The sequence below is a fragment of the Somniosus microcephalus genome, unplaced genomic scaffold (genome assembly GCF_052327205.1).
Source record: "Somniosus microcephalus isolate GS21.2 unplaced genomic scaffold, FLI_Smic_1.0 unresolved_chr1, whole genome shotgun sequence".
In the NCBI taxonomy this organism is placed as follows: domain Eukaryota; kingdom Metazoa; phylum Chordata; class Chondrichthyes; order Squaliformes; family Somniosidae; genus Somniosus; species Somniosus microcephalus.
The window spans coordinates 79,294,246-79,311,366 of NW_028225179.1; the positions used below are offsets into that span (position 1 = coordinate 79,294,246).

Consider the following 17,121-nt stretch of genomic DNA (forward strand, 5'->3'; position numbering starts at 1 on the left):
GTTTACAGAATAATTGTATTTATTTTTCATTTTAAGTTCACAAATACCACGGCACTTTAGGGAATCACAAACTGTAGATAATTCACACCCCTTTCCTGACACAATGGAACAATTTGGTTATATTCAGTTGCTGGTATCCATTTTGATTTGATTGAATACGTGCCTTCTACAGCTCATTGTGCCTCTGCTGCATACCTGTGGTACAGAACACCAACATCTTCTTGAGAGACTTTAATCCACCCATTTTCTCGCATGTGGTACACTGTGAAACAAAACAGATGCAGTTTACCCCTCATTCCACAAAAGCAACGGGTTTCTTTCCTCACAATTCTCAACTTTAGTTTCATGAAAAAAATCACCAACTGGAACTTGATGCACAAAGTGGGCACACGGTAATTTCAAGCGTTAATTTTTTTTTATTCGTTCATGGGATGTGGGCGTCGCTGGCAAGGCCAGCATTTATTGGCCATCCCTAATTGTCCTTGAGAAGGTGGTGGTGAGCCACCGCCTTGAACCGCTGCAGTCCGTGTGGTGAAGGTGCTCCCACAGTGCTGTTAGGGAGGGAGTTCCAGGATTTTGACCCAGCGACGATGAAGGAACAGTTGATATACTTCCAAGTCGGGATGGTGTGTGATTTGGAGGCGGTGGTATTTCCATGCACCTGCTGCCCTTGTCCTTCTAGGTGGAAGAGGTCGTGGGTTTGGGAGGTGCTGCCGAAGAAGCCTTGGCGAGTTGCTGCAGTGCATCTTGTAGATGGTACACACTGCAGCCACGGTACGCCGGTGGTGGAGAGAGTGAATGTTTAAGGTGGTGGATGGGGTGCCAATCAAGCGGGCTGCTTTGTCCTGGATGGTGTCGAGCTCCTTGAGTGTTGTTGGAGCTGCACTCATCCAGGCAAGTGGAGAGTATTCCATCACACTCCTGACTTGTGCCTTGTAGATGATGGAAAGGCTTTGGGGAGTCAGGAGGTGAGACACTCGCCGCAGAATACCCAGCCTCTGAACTGCTCTTGTAGCCACAGTATTTATCTGGCTGGTCCAGTTAAGTTTCTGGTCAATGGTGACCCCCCAGGATGTTGATGGTGGGGGATTCGGTGATGGTAATGCCGTTGAATGTCAAGGGGCGGTTGTTAGACTCTTGCTTGTTGGAGATAGTCATTGCCTGGCACTTGTGTGGTGTGAATGTTACCTGCCACATATCAGCCCAAACCTGAATGTTGTCCAGGTCTTGCTGTATGCGGGCATGGACTGCTTCATTATCTGAGGAGTTAAAAATGGAACTGAACACTGTGCAGTCATCAGCGAACATCTACACTTCTGACCTTATGATGGAGTGCGTTTGATGTAGTATATATGGACTTTAGTAAGGCTTTTGATAAGGTTCCACATGGCAGACTGGTTACGAAGTTAAAAGCCCATGGGATCCAGGGCAAAGTGTCAAGTTGGTTCAAAACTGGCTCGGAGACAGGAAGCAGAGGGTAATTGTTGATGGGTGTTTTTGTGACTGGAAGGCTGTTTCCAGTGGGGTTCCGCAGGGCTCAGTACTAGGTCCCTTACTTTTTGTGGTATATATCAATGATCTAGACTTGAATAAAGGGGGTATGATTAAGAAGTTTGCAGATGATACTAAAATCGGCTGTGTGGTTGATACTGAAGAAGGAAGCTGTAGAATGCAGGAAGATATCAATAAATTGGTCAAGTGGGCAGAACAATGGCAAATGGAATTCAATCCGGAGAAGTGTGAGGTAATGCATTTGGGGATGGTTAACCAGGAAAGGGAAAACACATTAAATGATAGGACACTGAGTAGTGTAGAGGAACAAAGGGACCTTGGAGTGCATGTCCACAGATCCCTGAAGGTAGTAGGCCAGGTAGATAAGGTGGTTAAGAAGGCATACGGAATGCTTGCCTTCATTAGCCATGGCATAGAATACAAGAGCAGGGGGTTATGCTTCAACTGTATAAAACACTAGTTAGGCCTCAGCTAGAGAACAGCGTGCAGTTCTGGTCACATTACAGGAAAGATGAGATTGCACTATAGAGGGTACAGAGGAGATTTACAAGGGTGTTGCCGGGAGTAGAGAATCTTAGCTATGAGGAAAGACTGGATAGGCTGTGTCTGTTTTCCTTGGAACAGAGGAGGCTGAGGGGAGACCTCATTGAGGTGTATAAAATTATGAGGGGCCTAGATAAAGTGGATAGAAAGGACCTATTTCCCTTAGCAGAGGGGTCAGAAACCAGGGGGCACAGATTTAAAGTAATTGGTGGAAGGTTTAGAGGGGATTTGAGGGGAAATTTCTTCACCCAGAGGGTTGTGGGGGTCTGGAACTCACTGCCTGAAAGGGTGGTAGAGGCAGGAACCCTAACCACATTAAAAAAGTACTTGGATGTGCACTTGGGGTGCTGTAACCTGCAGGGCTATGGACCAAGAGCTGGGAAGTGGGATTAGGCTGTATAGCTCTTTGTTGGACGGTGCGGACACGATGGGCCGAAATGGCCTCCTTCCGTGCTGTAACTTTCTATGATTCTATGGAGGGAAGCTCATTGATGAAGCAGCTGAAGATGGTTGGGCCCAGGACACTGCCCTGAGGAACTCCTACAGCAATGTCCTGTGGCTGAGATGTCATCAATCACAACCATCTTCCTTTGTGCTAGGTATGACTCCAGCCAGTGGAGACTTTTCCCTCCGAGTCCCATTGACTTCAGTTTTACTAGGGCTCCTTGATGCCACGCTCGGTGAAATGCTGCCTTGATGTCGAGGGCAGTCACTCTCGCCTCACCTCTGGAATTCAGCTCTTTTGTCCATGTCTGTAATGAGGTCGGGAGCCGAGTGGTCCTGGCTGACCCTGAACCTGAGCATCAGTGAGCAGGTTATTGGTGAGTAAGTGCCGCTTGATAGCACTGTCGATGACACCTTCCATCACTTTGCTGACGATTGAGAGCAGACTGATTGGCCGGTAATTGGCCAGATGGGATTTGTCCTGCTTTTTGTGGACAGTAGATACCTGGGCAGTTTTCCACATTGTCAGATAGATGCCAGTGTTGTCTCTTCTCTTCTTAGGCAGTCCCTTGGAACCGAAGATGACTTGCTTCCACACTAGAAATGAGTTCTCAGGTGACTGATGAGTCCAATGCGGGACCTCAAGTCTCTGTCACAGGTGGGGCAGACGGTGGTTGAAGGGGTGGGTGGGTGGGGTGCTTGGGTTGACGTGCGCTCCTTCCGCTGTTTGCGCTTGGCTTTCGCTTGCTCCCGGCGAAGAGACTCGAGGTGTTCGGTGCCTTCCCGGTTGCTTCTCCTCCACTTTGTGCAGTCTTGGGATTCCCAGGTGTCATTGGGGATGTTGCACTTTTTCAAGGAGGCTTTGAGGGTGTCCTTGAAGCGTTGTAGCTCCATTGTTGTAGCTGTACTGGAACAGCTTGGCTAGAGGCACGGCTAGTTCTGGAGCACAAGTCTTCAGCATGACAGCCGGGATGTTGTCAGAGCCCACAGCCTTTGCTGTATCCAGTGCGCTCAGCCGTTTCTTGATATCACATGGAGTGAATTGAATTGGCTGAAGTCTGGCTTCTGTGGTGGGGACGTCAGGAGGAAGCTGATATGGATCATCCACTCGGCACTTCTGGCTGAAGATGGTTGCGAACACTTCAGCCTTGTCTTATGCACTGGGCTTATTGATGATGGGGATATTCATGGAGCCTCCTCCTCCCATTAGTTGTTTAATTGTCCACCACCATTCACAACAGGGTGTGGCAGGATTGCGGAGCTTTGATCTGATCCACTGATTGTGGGATCACTTAGCTGTGTTGCAGCTTCCCCAGTTTGGCACCTCATTTTTAGGTACGTCTGGTGCTGCTCCTGGCATGTTCTTCTACACTCCTCATTGAACCAGGGTTGGTCCCCTGGCTTTATGGTAATGGTAGAGGGAGGGATATGCCGGGCCATGAGGTTACAGATTGTGGTGGAATACAATTCTGCTGCTGCTGATGGCCCACAGCGTCTCACAGTTGCCCAGTTTTGAGCTGCTAGATCTGCTCTTAATCTATCCCATTTAGCACGGTGGTAGTGCCACACAACACGATGGAGGGTGTCCTCAGTGTGAAGATGGGACTTCGTCTCCACAGGACTGTGCAGTGGTCACTGTTACCAATGCTGTCATGGGCAGATGCATCTACGACAGGTAGATTGGTGAGGACAAGGTCAAATAGGTTTTTCCCTCGGGTTGGTTCTCTCATCACCTGCCGCAAGCCCAGTCTAGCAGTTATGTCCTTCAGGGCTCGGCCAGTAGTGGTGCTACTGAGCCACTCTTGGTGCTGGACATTGAAGTCCCCCATCCAGAGTACATTCTGTGCCCTTGCTACTCTCAGTGCTTCTTCCAAGTGGTGTTCAACATGAAGGAGTACTGATTCATCAGCTGAGGGAGGGCGGTAGGTGGTAATCAGCAGGAGGTTTCCTTGCCCATGCTTGACTTGAAGCCATGAGACTTCATGGGGTCCGGAGTCAATGTTGAGGACTCCCAGGGCCACTCCTTCCCGACTGTATACCACTGTGCCGCCACCTCTGTCCTGCCGGTGGGACAGGACATACCCAGGGATGGTGATGGAGGAGTTTGGGACATTGGCTGAAAGGTATGATTCTGTGAGTATGACTATGTCAGGCTGTTGCTTAACTAGTCTGTGGGACAGCTCTCCCAATTTTGGCACAAGTCCCCAGATGTCGGTGAGGGCCGACTGGGCTGGATGTGCCATTGTCGTGTCTGTAGCAATGGAACTGAATATCAGGCACTGCGTATAACGGGCGGCTGATCCGATACCAGCCGTCTTGTGCCACTGTCCAAGACGAATTTCTAGGCCGGAGTCCATCTCCAGTGTATTTCTGGCTCGGGAATCGTGTGTTCCTGAGAATGCCGTTGTTTCTTCACACCAGTCTGACATACAGAGTTGAATGTTGACCCTTGAAGTCACGTATACAAATAGATACATTGTAGGGAAATGAAGCAGTGTTTCTTATCATCTAACTCTGCGACATGGAAATGATACAATGGCCTGAATTTGCGGTCGGTGTGACTGTGTACTCTCAGAATACGCCGTCACACTGCCTTTGAAACTGACCGCAACTTCGGAATTTGGCGCAAGCACGTGCGGAAATCCCAAAGTTGCGGTCTGTCATTGACTGCTCCAAAACTGGCTGCGCTGTGCGCTCCCTTCCCCCCACACACACACACACAGCCGGCAATCAGTGAAATCTCGTAAATCATTGAAACTGAGGAAAATTTCGGCTCTTCCGCAGTAATTACGCTGTTAAATTCCCCACTAAAAGTTAGACCCAAAGGGATTAGGTGTAACTGGGGTTTTAACAGTATGTTGACTGCTAAAGGAATGTTAAGGGCCTGGAAAACTCATTTTAATTTTGTGCAGTGAGAAATTTGTCCATTTTAATAAAAATTAACATTTTTAAGAAACTTTTCAAAAAAGTTTTTTTTACAGATTTTTAAAAAGTTTGTGCATCTTTATTCCAGGTTTGCCTTTTCCCCATGTGAGAGCTCCAGTCTTTCTTTTGATCTCTCTAACTATTTTAAAACGTTAGAATTTTAAGCGCTTACTCACTTCCTTGTTTGCTGTCTGAGAATTCTGCTTTTTGATTGGCTGCTTAGACAGCCTGGTAACATAGCTCGCACAAGGGGATCTCCATTAAGTTTCACTGAATTGAGTTCAAGGTCGGAAAACCCAAAGCTCTCGACACAGGGATTGCGAGATTCCTGTGCGGAGCGTAATTCGAGGCCAGCAGCGAACACGTTCACTTCACTGCTGGCTGCAAATTCCCGTTCTTGTATCTGTTCTTGCTTAATACATTGAAAAATATTAGTAACAAATTACTGAAGATACGAATCAAACACAGAGGATCCTGGCTATTAGAAACAGGGTCGCAGAGGACAAAAGCCAAGAGGTAATGCTAAACCCGTACGAACCATTGGTCAGGCCACAGCAAGAATATTGCGTTCAGTTTTGGGCGCCTTGTTTCAGAGAGGATGTCGACCATGGGGAGGAAATAGAGGAGATTAACTAGGATTATCCCAGGGAAGAGTTATGGGAAATCTTAGAGGGGTTTGAAATTCGGGAGCTTTGACCAGGTAAATTGGGAAAAATTATTTCCAATGGATGGTAATTAGAGGTTACATCATTTAAATCAAGACCAAAAAAAAAGGGGAGGTTAGGAGAGAATGGGGAAAGGGCAGGGAATGGGACAGAGGATACAGGGCGATGGGGAAAAGGCAGGGAATGGGACTGAGGACACAGGGCGATGGGGAAAAGGCAGGGAATGGGACAGAGGATACAGGGCGATTGGGGGAATGGGGAAAAGGCAGGGAATGGGACTGAGGACATAAGGCGATGGGGAAAAGGCAGGGAATGGGACAGAGGATACAGGGCGATTGGGGGAATGGGGAAAAGGCAGGGAATGGGACTGAGGACACATGGCGATGGGGAAAAGTCAGGGAATGGGACAGAGGATACAGAGCGATGGGGGAATGGGGAAAAGGCAGGGAATGGGACTGAGGACACAGGGCGATGGGAGAATGGGGAAAGGGCAGGGAATGGAACTGAGGGCACAGGGAGATGGGGGAATTGGGGAAAGGGCAGGGAATGGGACGGAGGACATAGGGTGATGGGGGAATGGGGAAAGGGCAGGGAATAGGACTGAAGACACAGGATGATCGGGGAATGGGGAAAAGGCTGGGAATGGGACTGAGGATACAAAGACAATGGGTGAATGGGGAAAAGGCAGGGAATGGGACTGAGGATACAGGGACAACGCGTGAATGGGGAAAGGACTGGGAATGGGACTGAGGACACAGGGCGATGGGGGAATGGGGAAAGGGCAGGGAATGGGACTGAGGACAGAGGGCGATGGGGGAATGGGGAAAAGGCAGGGAATGGGACTGAGGACACACGGCGATGGGGGAATGGGGAAAGGGCAGGGAATGGGACTGAGGACAGAGGGCGATGGGGGAATCGGGAAAGGGCAGGGAATGGGACTGAGGACACAGGGCGATGGGGGAATGGGGAAAGGGCAGGGGATGGGACTGAGGACACGGCGATGGGGGAATGGGGAAAGGGCAGGGAATGGGACTGAGGACACGGGGACAATGGTGAATGGGGAAAGGGCAGGGAATGGGACTGAGGATACAGGGCGATGGGGGAATGGGGAAAGGACAGGGAATGGGACTGAGGACACAGGGCGATGGGGGAATGGGGAAAGGGCAGGGAATGGGACTGAGGACACAGGGCGATGGGGGAATGGGGAAAGGACAGGGAATGGGACTGAGGACACAGGGCGATGGGGGAATGGGGAAAGGGCAGGGAATGGGACTGAGGACACAGGGCGATGGGGGAATGGGGAAAGGACAGGGAATGGGACTGAGGACACAGGGCGATGGGGGAATGGGGAAAGGGCAGGGAATGGGACTGAGGACACAGGGTGATGGGGGAATGGGGAAAGGGCAGGGAATGGGACTGAGGACACAGGGCGATGGGGGAATGGGGAAAGGACAGGGAATGGGACTGAGGACACGAGGCGATGGCGGAATGGGGAAAGGACAGTGAATGGGACTGAGGACACAGGGCGATGGGGGAATGGGGAAAGGACAGGGAATGGGACTGAGGGCACAGGGCGATGGGGGAATGGGGAAAGGGCAGGGAATGGGACTGAGGACACAGGGCGATGGGGGAATGGGCAGGGAATGGGACTGAGGACACGGCGATGGGGGAATGGGGAAAGGACAGGGAATGGGGAAAGGACAGCGAATGGGACTGAGGACACAGGGGGATGGGGGAATGGGGAAAGGGCAGGGAATGGGACTGGGGACACAGAGCGATGGGGAAAGGGCAGGGAATGGGACTGAGGACACAAGGCGATGGGGGAATGGGGAAAGGGCAGGGAATGGGACTGAGGACACAGGGCGATTGGGGGAATGGGGAATGTGCAGGGAATGGGACTGAGGACACAGGGCGATGGGGGAATGGGGTAAGGACAGGGAATGGGACTGAGGACACAGGGCGAAGGGGGAATGGGGAAAGGACAGGGAATGGGACTGAGGACACAGGGCGATGGGGGAATGGGGAAAGGACAGGGAATGGGACTGAGGACACAGGGTGATGGGGGAATGGGGAAAGGGCAGGGAATGGGACTGAGGACACAGGATGATGGGGGAATGGGGAAAGGGCAGGGAATGGGACTGAGGACACAGGGCGATGGGGGAATGGGGAAAGGGAAGGGAATGGGACTGAGGAAACAGGGTGATGGGGGAATGGGGAAAGGGCAGGGACTGGGACTGAGGACACAGGGCGATGGGGGAATGGGGAAAGGGCAGGGAATGGGACTGAGGACACAGGGCGATGGGGGAATGGGGAAAGGACAGGGAATGGGACTGAGGACACAGGGCGATGGGGGAATGGGGAAAGGGCAGGAAATGGGACTGAGGACACAGGGCGATGGGGGAATGGGGAAAGGACAGGGAATGGGACCGAGGACACAGGGCGATGGGGGAATGGGGAAAGGACAGGGAATGGGACCGAGAACACAGGGTGATGGGGGAATGGGGAAATGGCAGGGAATGGGACTGAGGTCACAGGGCGATGGGGGAATGGGGAAAGGGCAGGGAATGGGACTGAGGACACAGGGCGATGGGGGAACGGGGAAAGGGCAGGGAATGGGACTGAGGACACAGGGTAATGGGGAAAGGGCAGGGAATGGGACTGAGGACACAGGGCGATGGGGAAAGGACAGGGAATGGGACTGAGGGCACAGGGTGATGGGGGAATGGGATAAGAGCAGGGAATGGGACTGAGGACGCAGGGCGATTGGGGAAAGGGCAGGGGATGGGACTGAGGACACAGGGCGATGGGGGAATAGGGGAAGGGCAGGGAATGGGACTGAGGACACAGGGCGATGGGGGAATGGGGAAAGGGCAGGGAATGGGACTGAGGACACAGGGCGATGGGGGAATGGGGAAAGGGCAGGGAATGGGACTAAGGACACAGGGTGATGGGGGAATGGGGAAAGGACAGGGAATGGGACTGAGGACACCGGGCGATGGGGGAATGGGGAAAGGGCAGGGAATGGGACTGAGGACACGGCGATGGGGGAATGGGGAAAGGGCAGGGAATGGGACTGAGGACACAGGGCGATGGGGGAATGGGGAAAGGGCAGGGAATGGGACTGAGGACAGTGGGCGATGGGGGAATGGGGAAAGGGCAGGGAATGGGACTGAGGACACAGGGCGATGGGGGAATGGGGAAAGGACTGGGACTGAGGACACAGGGCGATGGGGGAAAGGACTGGGAATGGGACTGAGGACACAGGATGATGGGGAATGGGGAAAGGGCAGGGACTGGGACTGAGGACACAGGGCGATGGGGAAAGGGCAGGGAATGGGACAGAGGACACGACGATGGGGGAATGGGGAAAGGGCAGGGAATGGGACTGAGGACACAGGGCGATGGGGGAATGGGGAAAGGGCAGGGAATGGGACTGAGGACAGTGGGCGATGGGGGAATGGGGAAAGGGCAGGGAATGGGACTGAGGACACAGGGCGATGGGGGAATGGGGAAAGGACTGGGACTGAGGACACAGGGCGATGGGGGAAAGGACTGGGAATGGGACTGAGGACACAGGATGATGGGGAATGGGGAAAGGGCAGGGACTGGGACTGAGGACACAGGGCGATGGGGAAAGGGCAGGGAATGGGACAGAGGACACGACGATGGGGGAATGGGGAAAGGGCAGGGAATGGGACTGAGTACACAGGGCGATGGGGGAATGGGGAAAGGGCAGGGAATGGGACTGAGGACACAGGGCGATTGGGGGAATGGGGAAAGGACAGGGAATGGGACTGAGGACACAGGGCGATGGGGGAATGGGGAAAGGACAGGGAATGGGACTGAGGACACAGGGCGATGAGGGAATGGGGAAAGGACAGGGAATGGGACTGAGGACACAGGGCGATTGGGGGAATGGGGAATGTGCAGGGAATGGGACTGAGGACACAGGGCGATGGGGGAATGGGGTAAGGACAGGGAATGGGACTGAGGACACAGGGCGATGGGGGAATGGGGAAAGGACAGGGAATGGGACTGAGGACACAGGGCGATGGGGGAATGGGGAAAGGACAGGGAATGGGACTGAGGACACAGGGTGATGGGGGAATGGGGAAAGGACAGGGAATGGGACTGAGGACACAGGGCGATGGGGGAATGGGGAAAGGGCAGGGAATGGGACTGAGGACACAGGGCGATGGGGGAATGGGGAAAGGACAGAGAATGGGACTGAGGACACAGGGCGATGGGGGAATGGGGAAAGGGCAGGGAATGGGACTGAGGACACAGGGCGATGGGGGAATGGGGAAAGGACAGGGAATGGGACCGAGGACACAGGGCGATGGGGGAATGGGGAAAGGACAGGGAATGGGACCGAGGACACAGGGCGATGGGGGAATGGGGAAAGGACAGGGAATGGGACCGAGGACACAGGGTGATGGGGGAATGGGGAAAGGGCAGGGAATGGGACTGAGGACACAGGGCGATGGGGGAATGGGGAAAGGGCAGGGAATGGGACTGAGGTCACAGGGCGATGGGGAAAGGGCAGGGAATGGGACTGAGGACACAGGGCGATGGGGGAATGGGGAAAGGACAGGGAATGGGACTGAGGACACAGGGCGATGGGGGAATGGGGAAAGGAAATGGAATGGGACTGAGGGCACAGGATGATGGGGGAATGGGGAAAGGGCAGGGAATGGGACTGAGGACACAGGGCGATGGGGGAATGGGGAAAGGGCAGGGAATGGGACTGAGGACACAGGGGAATGGGGAAAGGGCAGGGAATGGGACTGAGGACACAGGGCGATGGGGGAATGGGTAAAGGGCAGGGAATGGGACTGAGGGCACAGGGTGATGGGGGAATGGGATAAGAGTAGGGAATGGGACTGAGGACACAGGGCGATGGGGGAATGGGGAAAGGGCAGGGAATGGGACTGAGGACACAGGGCGATGGGGGAATGGGGCAAGGGCAGGGAATGGGACTGAGGACACAGGGCGATGGGGGAATGGGGAAAGGGCAGGGAATGGGACTGAGGACACAGGGCGATGGGGAAAAGGCAGGGAATGGGACTGAGGACACAGGGCGATGGGGAAAAGGCAGGGAATGGGACAGAGGATACAGGGCGATTGGGGGAATGGGGAAAGCGCAGGGAATGGGACTAAGGACACAGGGTGATGGGGGAATGGGGAAAGGACAGGGAATGGGACTGAGGACACCGGGCGATGGGGGAATGGGGAAAGGGCAGGGAATGGGACAGAGGATACAGGGCGATGGGGAAAAGGCAGGGAATGGGACTGAGGACACAGGGCGATGGGGAAAAGGCAGGGAATGGGACAGAGGATACAGGGCGATTGGGGGAATGGGGAAAAGGCAGGGAATGGGACTGAGGACATAAGGCGATGGGGAAAAGGCAGGGAATGGGACAGAGGATACAGGGCGATTGGGGGAATGGGGAAAGGGCAGGGAATGGAACTGAGGGCACAGGGAGATGGGGGAATTGGGGAAAGGGCAGGGAATGGGACGGAGGACACAGGGCGATGGGAGAATGGGGAAAGGGCAGGGAATAGGACTGAAGACACAGGATGATCGGGGAATGGGGAAAAGGCTGGGAATGGGACTGAGGATACAAAGACAATGGGTGAATGGGGAAAAGGCAGGGAATGGGACTGAGGATACAGGGACAACGCGTGAATGGGGAAAGGACTGGGAATGGGACTGAGGACACAGGGCGATGGGGGAATGGGGAAAGGGCAGGGAATGGGACTGAGGACAGAGGGCGATGGGGGAATGGGGAAAAGGCAGGGAATGGGACTGAGGACACACGGCGATGGGGGAATGGGGAAAGGGCAGGGAATGGGACTGAGGACACACGGCGATGGGGGAATGGGGAAAGGGCAGGGAATGGGACTGAGGACACGGCGATGGGGGAATGGGGAAAGGGCAGGGAATGGGACTGAGGACACGGGGACAATGGTGAATGGGGAAAGGGCAGGGAATGGGACTGAGGATAAAGGGCGATGGGGGAATGGGGAAAGGACAGGGAATGGGACTGAGGACACAAGGCGATGGGGGAATGGGGAAAGGGCAGGGAATGGGACTGAGGACACAGGGCGATGGGGGAATGGGGAAAGGACAGGGAATGGGACTGAGGACACAGGGCGATGGGGGAATGGGGAAAGGGCAGGGAATGGGACTGAGGACACAGGGCGATGGGGGAATGGGGAAAGGACAGGAAATGGGACTGAGGACACAGGGCGATGGGGGAATGGGGAAAGGGCAGGGAATCGGACTGAGGACACAGGGTGATGGGGGAATGGGGAAAGGGCAGGGAATGGGACTGAGGACACAGGGCGATGGGGGAATGGGGAAAGGACAGGGAATGGGACTGAGGACACAGGGCGATGGGGGAATGGGCAGGGAATGGGACTGAGGACACGGCGATGGGGGAATGGGGAAAGGACAGGGAATGGGGAAAGGACAGCGAATGGGACTGAGGACACAGGGGGATGGGGGAATGGGGAAAGGGCAGGGAATGGGACTGGGGACACAGAGCGATGGGGAAAGGGCAGGGAATGGGACTGAGGACACAAGGCGATGGGGGAATGGGGAAAGGGCAGGGAATGGGACTGAGGACACAGGGCGATTGGGGGAATGGGGAATGTGCAGGGAATGGGACTGAGGACACAGGGCGATGGGGGAATGGGGTAAGGACAGGGAATGGGACTGAGGACACAGGGCGAAGGGGGAATGGGGAAAGGACAGGGAATGGGACTGAGGACACAGGGCGATGGGGGAATGGGGAAAGGACAGGGAATGGGACTGAGGACACAGGGTGATGGGGGAATGGGGAAAGGGCAGGGAATGGGACTGAGGACACAGGATGATGGGGGAATGGGGAAAGGGAAGGGAATGGGACTGAGGAAACAGGGTGATGGGGGAATGGGGAAAGGGCAGGGACTGGGACTGAGGACACAGGGCGATGGGGGAATGGGGAAAGGGCAGGGAATGGGACTGAGGACACAGGGCGATGGGGGAATGGGGAAAGGACAGGGAATGGGACTGAGGACACAGGGCGATGGGGGAATGGGGAAAGGGCAGGAAATGGGACTGAGGACACAGGGCGATGGGGGAATGGGGAAAGGACAGGGAATGATACCGAGGTCACAGGGCGATTGGGGGAATGGGGAAAAGGCAGGGAATGGGACTGAGGACATAAGGCGATGGGGAAAAGGCAGGGAATGGGACAGAGGATACAGGGCGATTGGGGGAATGGGGAAAAGGCAGGGAATGGGACTGAGGACACATGGCGATGGGGAAAAGTCAGGGAATGGGACAGAGGATACAGAGCGATGGGGGAATGGGGAAAAGGCAGGGAATGGGACTGAGGACACAGGGCGATGGGAGAATGGGGAAAGGGCAGGGAATGGAACTGAGGGCACAGGGAGATGGGGGAATTGGGGAAAGGGCAGGGAATGGGACGGAGGACATAGGGTGATGGGGGAATGGGGAAAGGGCAGGGAATAGGACTGAAGACACAGGATGATCGGGGAATGGGGAAAAGGCTGGGAATGGGACTGAGGATACAAAGACAATGGGTGAATGGAGAAAAGGCAGGGAATGGGACTGAGGATACAGGGACAACGCGTGAATGGGGAAAGGACTGGGAATGGGACTGAGGACACAGGGCGATGGGGGAATGGGGAAAGGGCAGGGAATGGGACTGAGGACAGAGGGCGATGGGGGAATGGGGAAAGGGCAGGGAATGGGACTGAGGACACAGGGCGATGGGGGAATGGGGAAAGGGCAGGGAATGGGACTGAGGACACGGCGATGGGGGAATGGGGAAAGGGCAGGGAATGGGACTGAGGACACGGGGACAATGGTGAATGGGGAAAGGGCAGGGAATGGGACTGAGGATACAGGGCGATGGGGGAATGGGGAAAGGACAGGGAATGGGACTGAGGACACAAGGCGATGGGGGAATGGGGAAAGGACAGGGAATGGGACTGAGGACACAGGGCGATGGGGGAATGGGGAAAGGGCAGGGAATGGGACTGAGGACACAGGGCGATGGGGGAATGGGGAAAGGACAGGGAATGGGACTGAGGACACAGGGCGATGGGGGAATGGGGAAAGGGCAGGGAATGGGACTGAGGACACAGGGTGATGGGGGAATGGGGAAAGGGCAGGGAATGGGACTGAGGACACAGGGCGATGGGGGAATGGGGAAAGGACAGGGAATGGGACTGAGGACACAGGGCGATGGGGGAATGGGCAGGGAATGGGACTGAGGACACGGCGATGGGGGAATGGGGAAAGGACAGGGAATGGGGAAAGGACAGCGAATGGGACTGAGGACACAGGGCGATGGGGGAATGGGCAGGGAATGGGACTGAGAGCACAGGGTGATGGGGGAATGGGATAAGAGCAGGGAATGGGACTGAGGACGCAGGGCGATTGGGGAAAGGGCAGGGAATGGGACTGAGGACACAGGGCGATGGGGGAATAGGGGAAGGGCAGGGAATGGGACTGAGGACAAAGGGCGATGGGGGAATGGGGAAAGGGCAGGGAATGGGACTGAGGACACAGGGCGATGGGGGAATGGGGAAAGGGCAGGGAATGGGACTGAGGACACAGGGCGATGGGGGAATGGGGAAAGGGCAGGGAATGGGACTGAGGACACAGGGTGATGGGGGAATGGGGAAAGGGCAGGGAATGGGACTGAGGACACAGGGCGATGGGGGAATGGGGAAAGGGCAGGGAATGGGACTGAGGACACAGGGCGATGGGGGAATGGGGAAAGGACAGAGAATGGGACTGAGGACACAGGGCGATGGGGGAATGGGGAAAGGGCAGGGAATGGGACTGAGGACACAGGGCGATGGGGGAATGGGGCAAGGGCAGGGAATGGGACTGAGGACACAGGGCGATGGGGGAATGGGCAGGGAATGGGACTGAGGACACGGCGATGGGGGAATGGGGAAAGGACAGGGAATGGGGAAAGGACAGCGAATGGGACTGAGGACACAGGGGGATGGGGGAATGGGGAAAGGGCAGGGAATGGGACTGGGGACACAGAGCGATGGGGAAAGGGCAGGGAATGGGACTGAGGACACAAGGCGATGGGGGAATGGGGAAAGGGCAGGGAATGGGACTGAGGACACAGGGCGATTGGGGGAATGGGGAATGTGCAGGGAATGGGACTGAGGACACAGGGCGATGGGGGAATGGGGTAAGGACAGGGAATGGGACTGAGGACACAGGGCGAAGGGGGAATGGGGAAAGGACAGGGAATGGGACTGAGGACACAGGGCGATGGGGGAATGGGGAAAGGACAGGGAATGGGACTGAGGACACAGGGTGATGGGGGAATGGGGAAAGGGCAGGGAATGGGACTGAGGACACAGGATGATGGGGGAATGGGGAAAGGGCAGGGAATGGGACTGAGGACACAGGGCGATGGGGGAATGGGGAAAGGGAAGGGAATGGGACTGAGGAAACAGGGTGATGGGGGAATGGGGAAAGGGCAGGGACTGGGACTGAGGACACAGGGCGATGGGGGAATGGGGAAAGGGCAGGGAATGGGACTGAGGACACAGGGCGATGGGGGAATGGGGAAAGGACAGGGAATGGGACTGAGGACACAGGGCGATGGGGGAATGGGGAAAGGGCAGGAAATGGGACTGAGGACACAGGGCGATGGGGGAATGGGGAAAGGACAGGGAATGGGACCGAGGACACAGGGTGATGGGGGAATGGGGAAATGGCAGGGAATGGGACTGAGGTCACAGGGCGATGGGGGAATGGGGAAAGGGCAGGGAATGGGACTGAGGACACAGGGCGATGGGGGAATGGGGAAAGGGCAGGGAATGGGACTGAGGACACAGGATAATGGGGGAATGGGGAAAGGGCAGGGAATGGGACTGAGGACACAGGGCGATGGGGAAAGGACAGGGAATGGGACTGAGAGCACAGGGTGATGGGGGAATGGGATAAGAGCAGGGAATGGGACTGAGGACGCAGGGCGATTGGGGAAAGGGCAGGGAATGGGACTGAGGACACAGGGCGATGGGGGAATAGGGGAAGGGCAGGGAATGGGACTGAGGACACAGGGCGATGGGGGAATGGGGAAAGGGCAGGGAATGGGACTGAGGACACAGGATAATGGGGGAATGGGGAAAGGGCAGGGAATGGGACTGAGGACACAGGGCGATGGGGAAAGGACAGGGAATGGGACTGAGAGCACAGGGTGATGGGGGAATGGGATAAGAGCAGGGAATGGGACTGAGGACGCAGGGCGATTGGGGAAAGGGCAGGGAATGGGACTGAGGACACAGGGCGATGGGGGAATAGGGGAAGGGCAGGGAATGGGACTGAGGACAAAGGGCGATGGGGGAATGGGGAAAGGGCAGGGAATGGGACTGAGGACACAGGGCGATGGGGGAATGGGGAAAGGGCAGGGAATGGGACTAAGGACACAGGGTGATGGGGGAATGGGGAAAGGACAGGGAATGGGACTGAGGACACCGGGCGATGGGGGAATGGGGAAAGGGCAGGGAATGGGACTGAGGACACGGCGATGGGGGAATGGGGAAAGGGCAGGGAATGGGACTGAGGACACAGGGCGATGGGGGAATGGGGAAAGGGCAGGGAATGGGACTGAGGACAGTGGGCGATGGGGGAATGGGGAAAGGGCAGGGAATGGGACTGAGGACACAGGGCGATGGGGGAATGGGGAAAGGACTGGGACTGAGGACACAGGGCGATGGGGGAAAGGACTGGGAATGGGACTGAGGACACAGGATGATGGGGAATGGGGAAAGGGCAGGGACTGGGACTGAGGACACAGGGCGATGGGGAAAGGGCAGGGAATGGGACTGAGGACACGACGATGGGGGAATGGGGAAAGGGCAGGGAATGGGACTGAGTACACAGGGCGATGGGGGAATGGGGAAAGGACAGGGAATGGGACTGAGGACACAGGGCGATGAGGGAATGGGGAAAGGACAGGGAATGGGACTGAGGACACAGGGC

The 17,121-nt window shown here is 55.7% G+C and overlaps 1 protein-coding gene across 2 annotated transcripts in view; it reads right to left on the reverse strand.

Annotated features, from left to right (window-relative positions):
• Position 1: 1 nt before the first annotated feature.
• The window catches only part of LOC147095515 (proteasome subunit beta type-8-like), a 222,321-nt gene continuing 205,201 nt past the window's right edge, over positions 2-17,121 (reverse strand). For both annotated transcript variants that reach the window (XM_085974642.1, XM_085974641.1), the window contains one exon: positions 2-262. In XM_085974642.1, the coding sequence (XP_085830768.1) occupies positions 174-262 (89 nt within the window). In that variant the 3' untranslated portion in view covers positions 2-173. The remainder of the gene's footprint in view (positions 263-17,121) is intronic.